We start from the raw sequence: 8,909 nt of genomic DNA, 5'->3' as shown, positions 1-8,909 counted from the left end.
TGTAAAACTTGCCTTTGTTATGACCATCCATAAGTCTCAGGGCCAAACGCTTAAGCGTGTCGGCATTTTTTTACCTCAGCCTGCATTTAGACACAGTCGACTTTATGTTGCCTATTCAACAGTTTGTGAAAGAATGGACGTAAAATTAAAAATAATAATGGATGGTCCTCTGCAAGGCGAGCTTAAAAATGATGGAAAGATCTACACAAGAAATGTTGTGTACAAAGAGATTTTGGACATGTGAATTAAAATTTTATTATTTAACTCACCTTTATTTATTGGGCTAGCGGTGGCTCTTAAGAAATGTACCGCCAATGGTTTCCTTCATTGCACTCTATTTTAAGCAATTAAGCAAGTAGAAGGGGGAAACCCCGTGGGCAATAAGCAAAAGGGCATCCTCGCTGCCTGCCCTGGGTAATTCAGTTTGAATTAGCAGACACCTCTCCACAAATCCTTGTAATTCCAGTTTATAATATCTAGAACAGCTGTCATATCGTATGACCGCCGGACTTTCCAGTAATATATAAATAATCTGTGTTATTCGTGTAATAATTGTATAATCTATGTTATGTGTATGTTAATTTCTGTGAAATATAATTCTACAAAAAATTAATTTTTTTCAAAATCAACATTATAAACTTCCGATTTTGTTAGGAATAGACTGGTGTTGCTTTATACGTAATAATCTACTACAAAATATTCCTCAACTAAAGCTTCTTGTGAAATTAGCAATGAAAGTATTATTTCTTGTGTAAAACTGGGTGTATTTCTTGGGGTGTTCAATGCTTTTTAGTGTCAATAATTTAATATAATGCTTTCAGGCAACAGACAGTAGCTGTTTTCCATTTTTCTTGTCGTCCTAATTTTGTGACCCATATTCTTACGCAACATGGAAGAGACATTAATTTTTCGCCTGGACGCTGGCTCAGCAAATTATCTAAAAAGATCACACATAAGTCTTTCCAAACTGACATGCCATTTAAAACCGTGTAAGACTTTAAATAAGAAAATTAATTTCTAATTCAGTATTTTTTAAGAAAAACAAAAGTGCACTCAGTTGTCACTTTTAAGTAGACTCAATAACTAAATACAAGTAAATGATTAGAATAAAGTATTTCTTAATGTTATATTTACTAAATTTAATGTCATATTACTATGCATCAATTTTAAATTATATTCTACGTGTGCCATACTATTGGTTTTATCCTTAACTTTGCTCTCTACGTGGTTCGAACGCATGTGCATGATGGTGATATTACTGAACTGCGTGACTCTGGGCATGTACAGGCCATGCGCTGACGAAGTCTGTGACTCCAACCGCTGCAAGATTTTACAGCACTTCGATGACGTCATCTTTGGTTTCTTCGCCATCGAGATGTTCATCAAGATCACGGCCATGGGGGCCTTCGGGAAGAATGCTTACCTAGCTGAGACGTGGAACAGACTTGATTTCTTCATCGTCTTCGCAGGGTAAAAGACTTTATTTCTATATTTTCTTCGAAATTTTATATAAATACATAATAGCAATTGTTTTGAACCAAACTAACCAAATGATCGATTATAACATATTGCCAGGATGGCAATTTGGACTCCATCTAATGTTGTGTAATTGAATCAACTGTCCTTCCTGATGGTTTTGGAAATCGTGAACACACCTCTTTTATATTAGTACAAAGCATTACAAATTATCCAAAAAAAAAAGTTTGATTAATACAAAGATTTTAATATTAGCTAAACGAAAGGTAGATTCTTGGAAGCCGCCGGTAAATCTTCTTCTTCTTCTTCCAATTATTATTTTTTCCTTTCTTTCAACCTAGGTTTCTGCCTGACTGGTCTTCTTTTCAATATCCAATGAATACAAACCTAAAAACAAAATCAGTCTCACAGCCTTTAATTGGATATTTTTTATTGATAACATTTAACCCTTTGTGGATAACTACCGAATAAATGCGAGGAAAAATCCAGTATATACAGGGTGGCCCAGAAGTCACTTTACATTTTGAAAATTAAATAACTTTTTCTTAAATGACTGTATTTAATTAATTCTTTTTTATTTTTTGCTTATTCACATGTCCATTCAAATGGAAATGAGCTTCATCTCCCATGATCAACTTGTGAATAAACTCATTGTCATTTCTTGCAGTTCTCTGAAACCTAACAGCATAATTTACTCCTTTCTGAAAGTCTGCTGGTTTTAAAGATTGCACTAATTGAACCTTGAAAACGCGTCACTAAGTTCCTTATTGCAGGCCTACTAGGGGGATGTCGAACATTAAAATGGCGCATATATGCGTTGCAACAATTGACCGTCCATTTTCAAAGTAAAATTCAATTATCTTCACTCGTTGTTCTGTTATAAACTTATCCATGCCAAAAATTTCCAGGGATTATATTTTTTAATTCTGAAAAGAGAAAAAGAAATATATTAATAGAAAAAAAGTTATTTAATTTTCAAAATGTAAAGTGACTTCTGGGCCACCCTATAGCAGACGCATTTCACTGCAGATCACTTGCGTGAAAATAATTAGATAACGTTTCACTATATTTGTTGTAATTTGTTGTAACACTATATTTGTTGTAATTCGTTTTCTCACTTTTTGATTTTTAGAACATTAAATATTTTCTTAATTTTACTAATATTTAATAATTATACCTTTTTTCCTTCGTTTCTTTTAAATGTGAAATAAAAAAAAAATTGTTATTCAAGCATAAGCTCAACACAGCGCTCCAAAGTAAACCTATCGTTTGGAGCAGATACTTTTTCTCTGGGGGTATTTTATTACTTTTTTTTAGTTTTATATTTCTTTGCTTTCTTATGTTTCAAGGAAATATTTTATCGACTGTTGAAATACAATCTTAATATTTGAAAAGACATGTCCTAATTAAAAAAGAGGTTAAGAAATCTGCATTCTTTATTGCGAGAAATCTACTTTTTGTTGTCACAATAAGACAAATAAAGAAAGAATAAACGATACTAAAAATTGATGAAGTCAATTTTACAACGTAAACACAGCTTCAATACATGAAACATACTTCGAAACCCGGGTCACCAATTATAAAAACTTCTTTGAGAGCTTTAGTATTAAATTCTGACGTTAACATACATATATATATAGGTATAGATATAGATATGTACATATATCTATATATACCGAGATTTCCATAAATTTAATAAATTTTCAATTTTTGGCTCTGCTTTTAGCATCCTCCTCTTCACCTCTTTCGCAGCTTCTTTAGAAATCTATCTGCCATGTAATAACCGAAATATGATTATATTATTAGATTTTAAAAAGATTTATTTCTTTAGAAGGTTAGAATTGCTATGGATTCGAAACACTATACATATTGATATTGCTCATGTAGAATAAAAGAATTATAAGTGCCATATTTGTATATACACTGAAGTGACAAAAGTCATGGGATAGCAATATGCAAATATACAGATGACAGTAGTATCGCGTAGAAAATGTATAAATGCGAAGTACTTTGGCAGGGCTTTCATTTGTGTTCAAGTTATTCATGTGAAGAGGCTTTGACGTGATTATGGCCGCCCGACGAGAATTAAGAGACTTTGAACGCAGAATGGTAGTTGGAACTAGACGGTCATTCCATTTCGGATATCGTTAGGGAATTCAACATTCCAAGATCCACAGTGTCAACAGTGTGTCGAGAGTATCTAATTTCAGGCATAATATCCCACCATGGACAGCGCAGTGTCCGACCACCTGCACTTAACGACCGAGACGAGCGACGTCTGCGTAAAGTTGTCAATGTTCACAGACAAGCAACACTGCGTCAAATAACCGCAGAAATCAATGTGGGACGTACGAGGTACGTGTCCGATAGGACAGTGCGGCGAAATTTGTCTTCCTTGGGCTATGACAGCAGAAGACCGACTCGAGTGCCTTTACTGACAGCACGACATCGCCTGCAGCGACTCTCGTGGGCTCGTGAGCATATCGGTTGGTCCCTAAACGAATGGAAAACTGTGGCTTGGTCAGGTGAGTCACAATTTCAGTTGGTAAGAGCTGATGGTAGGGTTCGAGTGTGGCGCAGACCCCACGAAGCCATGGACCCAAGTTGTCAATAAGGCACTGTTCAAGCTGGTGGTGGTTCCATGATGGTCTGGGCTGTTTTTACATGGCATGGACTCGGTCCTCTGGTGCAACTGAACCGATCATTGACTGGAAATGGATACCTTCAGCTACTTATGGACTTCATGTACTCACTTACAGCCATTTATGGACTTCACGTACTCAAACAACGATGGGATTTTTATGGATGACAATGCGCCATGTCACCGGGCCACAATTGGTCGCGATGGGTTAGAAGAACATTCTGGACAATTCCAGCAAATGATCTGGCCACCTAGATCGCCCGACATGAATCCCATCGAACATTTATGGGACATCATCGAGAGGTCAGTTCATGCCCAAAACCCTGCACCGTCAACACTTTCACAATTATTGACGTCTATAGAGGCAGCACGGCTCAATATTCCTGCAGGGGACTTCCAACGACTTGTTGAGTCCATGCCACGTCGAGTTGCTGCACTTCGCCGGGCAAAAGGAAGACCAACAAAATATTAAGAGGTATCCCATGACTTTTGTCACTTCAGTGTATGTATTATTTTATTATTTTATAAAATAATAAATAAACATGTTTTGCTGAATTTCGAAAAAAAATATTGAACTAAAATTGGAAACATATAGCCATATAATAGTGTAAATGCGCTTCTGTGCAATATGTAATTGTACTTGTATATAGTATAGAAGAAGCTGTATGTGTAGGTACAAAAAGCCAATCGTCTGTACCTCGATCTTACTTCTTTCGTATGCATATTAGTTAATAAGCGCTAATATTTGCGCGGAAATGCAATTTTGTGTTCAGTTGAGTTTAATTATCATAAATAATTACAACATTGGACATTGGTTGCAACATTAACTTAGTAAGTTTTTCTCATTATCCTTTAATTTTGACGGCCAGTATATTTTACCGAAGATAGTGTGATAAAAGCGAATTTGCTCCCAATGAAACAGAAATTCTTTAGAACATTAAGAATTGTCAAATGCTACAGAAATGATTATTTTTATGAACAATAAATGATTATTTTTGAAAGCGACAGGTGTTGAGGTGCAGGCTTATTTGGAAGAAAAAAGTAAAAAAGAAAAAAGAAAAAAGTATAAACAGCATTCCAAGACTTGGAATAAGTTTTTCCACGCCTCCGATGTAAAGTTATACCAGCATCTGATAAAGTATGCTATACAGAAAGAAGTGAAAATATCTTCAATAGCTTCCCCATTATTGGTTAATAAATCTCAAATTTCAGTTTGTTTTCAGAGTCCAAAATAATTGTTGGCATTACTCTGAATCTCAGTTTGGATTTCTTAGAAACTTCCGACATTTTTTTGCAAAACAAAGTCATTAATGATGTAAGATTCACTCCGTTCCTGTCAGAAGCGTATTAAAATCTGTATCGAGTTAAACTGTGCATCAAGTCCTGCACATCTGCCGGATTCACATCTGTAATAACACCGTTTTATTGATATTGGATTAAACTCCAATTAAACTAAAATTTGCTTATTTGTATTATTTCTTCATTTTCTATTTCCTTTATGTGTTAAGTTAAATAATAATAAGCTTATAGTAGATTGTGTATTATGTATAAGAATAAAGCATTTGTTTATAACATTGTGTTTAATATAGTGAAGTATTCTTTCAAATTTAGATCGCAGTATCTCGTTCAAAATAGAATATTTGACCCCTTTCCAAAGTGGTAAGAATTGCCTAATCTATTTCGTATTCGAAACTAAAAGTTTTTCCTCAAAATTAATCATGCATCTGCATTTAAAACTCATCTGCATGTATATTTTGATTACAACTAGCTTTAAATATAAGTGAAGAATTATTATAATTAAATAAATGTCAATTTTGAATTTTTGAATTTGTTAATGAGTTCAACATTTGCATTCCAAAAGCATTCAAGTAAAAAATACAAACACGTCTATCAAGACTTTTCCATTTATTTTTATACTAGATTAACAAATATAAATAGCATATTTTTACTTTTAGAACAGCTTTCTTTACGTTTCGAGGTAAAACATGGCCAAATTGCAAAGCTCTATCTGTCAATTTTGATTTTCTGTACAGCTAAATAACTTAAAATAGCTTCATTTGTGAATGAATCCAACATATGCACTTCTAAAAGACTTATTTTTCTGCTAAATGTAAACAACTTCCTTCTTGACTTTTAGAGAGAAAAACCGGCCAAGCTGCATAGTTCCTTCTGTCAGTTTTGAATTTTTCTACAGCTAAATAACTGAAGTAGCTTCATCTGCTAATGCATTCAACATTTGCATTTCTAAACGCGTTCGAGATACAATTGTAAACACTTTTTTTCGAGATTTTTCTATTTATTTTCTAACTAGATTAATAAATATAAATAACTTATTTTTAGATTTAGAACTTCCTTATTGACTTTTAGCGATAAAAAATGGCCTAGCTGAAAAGTTCCTTCTGAAAATACTGTGATATATTTCATTTTTCTTTGTTAAGCCTCTTTTCTAATAAGGCATCGTTCCAAACATCTGGAACCCTATTTTATATTTGATTTTGGAGCAAGACGTTAGCCTCTTTCACTACTTCACTGAAATTTTTCACTTATAAAGAATGATGAGCATTCAACGGCTGCGGACGTTTAATGAGCCTATAAATTCCAGAATGTTTTTTTTTTTTTCGACAAAAACTCAAAACGCGAGATGATATTTTTTTTTCTCTCTTCTGCAGCTCCCTGGAGTATTGCCTAGATGTGGGCAACATCAATCTCTCCGCCATCAGGACAGTCCGGGTTCTACGGCCCTTGAGGGCCATCAACAGGATTCCAAGTAGGTGCCTCAAACACTATATATTTTGAATTATGGGTCATAAAATGCAATTAACTATGCTGTTAAAGAAAGAAATGTTCTCCTTAAAGAAAGGAAGTTTTCATTTAGATTCTCCTCCTTCGATAACACAGATTTATTTTAGTTAAATTTTATTATTTCTCCACATCTCTCTTAAGTGAATTAGGTTTTGTTTAACTCTATATATATATGTATGGCAGACATTTAATACAAGTTTTGACATTAGCATATTTTTTACTATTAACCCCTTAACTGCCGCGGGCGTATATATACGCCTTGCTCAGCCGATGCGTTAACTGCCCCAGATGCGCCCAGATGCGCAGCCGATGCGTTAACTTTGCGAATAATTTTAGGTGTAGCAGCGCAAAGCAAATGATAGCAGTTTGGAATAACGTATATATACGCCTGGGGCAGTTAACGCATCAGCTGAGCAAGGCGTATATATACGCCCGCGGCAGTTAAGGGGTTAAAGACTCAACGGGTTCGACCTCTCAAAACGAATAAAGCTCCATTTTTGCTCTAAGTATAAGATCTCTGAGAATGAATAATATGTTTTCATAAGATCTTTTGTGAAGTATACATTATGTTAAATTTATATTAAATAAATAAAGCAAAAGGCTTCTTTTTTAATTAAACTACTCAGATGGATTATGTGAATGCGTTCTTATGTACACAAGACGCCAGTACCGGATAAACGCTTACGAAATCAAACCGCTCGCAATCCTCAAAACGTCACATCACATTTTTCATCCACAGTTCAGCTTGATTCGCAAAGTGGGACATTCTATTCGTTTGGAACCTGTATAAATGAAGCCTGAAGGAGAATAACATAATACATGTCGAATGTATAAAAGCTAATGGAACTCAAGTGTGTTAAAGATGCTGTTGAGGGTTAAGGGACTTGTCCAATGAAGCATTAATCAATGAAAAGTTAAAACAAATGTGTAATATTTCGTAATTTTTCCTGCTTGTTGGGTTAAAAAATTTAAAGCTAAAGTCCAAATAAAATGCTTAATATTTGATTTGTTTTCCAATGGTGGGCCCTCAGCCGACTTCGGCTTCGACAATACTAAGGCCAGAATTGATGGTCACTTTATTACGGAGGCACCTAATAAGTGGGCTACATTTCCCTCCTGTGAAGGGACGGACACATCGAGGCACGCGGCAAAAGCTTAAAAGCATAATGGACAAGCTAGAAAAAATGGGCATAGATCTCTGCAGGCCGGAATAGGGCACACGCAATAAACATAATTGGCATAACGATTCTCAAAGCTTACTAAAGTAGCTAGGACAGCAACGGTATGTGTATTCGTAGTATGGAAATGTAACTGTTTTTAGTTATCCCACGAGCCGACGTGTCGTTAAAGGCTATTAGCGCAGTAATGGACAGTGCACATATAATACTGTAGATGTAACGTGGCATGTATTGAGCACACATCTGTTAAGCGTCTTACAACTGTGAAGTCTCTAGATGGTTGCAGGGCCAGTGTAATACCCGAGTAGTCATAGAAAGCCGTCCGGGTGCCCTGTCCTGCTGTCACCTGTCACCTGTGAAGGGACGGACAGTCCATAAAGGCCATAAAGGCCATAAAGGTCCATAAAGGCCATAAAGTCCATAAAGGTCCATAAAGGCCAGAAAGTCCAGAAAGGTCCATAAAGGCCGAAAATTTGAAAATAGGTTTGTATATAACCGTTGCTGGTGTTATAGCTCATCTCACATGTCTGATCTACTCAGGACAATCTAACAAATTGTATCGTCTCAAGAACTGGAAGATTGCGTCTATCGTTGGCATAGGCGTCAAGCATCACATAGGGGATAGTACGACTTTCTAGTTGTACTATCCCCAGTCTAGTAGTTCCGTCCATATTTTGAAGGAGAGCGCCCCGTGGAACGGGTCCAAAGATCTCGCTTCCCTCTTCTCTTAAATCCAAACCACTCGAGAGGACTTTCTACTCATTGTATATTTTGAGTGTCGTCATACCGCATAGATATTACACATTTACAAA

General features: G+C 35.5%; 1 protein-coding gene across 1 annotated transcript in view; it reads left to right on the top strand.

Annotated features, from left to right (window-relative positions):
- The first annotated feature begins 1,208 nt into the window (after window positions 1–1,208).
- LOC118186048 (voltage-dependent T-type calcium channel subunit alpha-1G-like) overlaps window positions 1,209–8,909 on the top strand; it is a 283,525-nt gene continuing 275,824 nt past the window's right edge. Inside the window, exons 1-2 of the mRNA XM_085816460.1 lie at window positions 1,209–1,470; window positions 6,787–6,884. Of these exons, the coding sequence (XP_085672586.1) occupies window positions 1,238–1,470; window positions 6,787–6,884 (331 nt within the window). The 5' untranslated portion in view covers window positions 1,209–1,237. The remainder of the gene's footprint in view (window positions 1,471–6,786; window positions 6,885–8,909) is intronic.

The sequence above is a fragment of the Stegodyphus dumicola genome, chromosome 5 (genome assembly GCF_044657685.1).
Source record: "Stegodyphus dumicola isolate Sdum_Otavi_A_Nest chromosome 5, ASM4465768v1".
In the NCBI taxonomy this organism is placed as follows: Eukaryota; Metazoa; Arthropoda; class Arachnida; order Araneae; family Eresidae; genus Stegodyphus; species Stegodyphus dumicola.
This window is presented reverse-complemented; position numbering and strand designations above follow the sequence as displayed.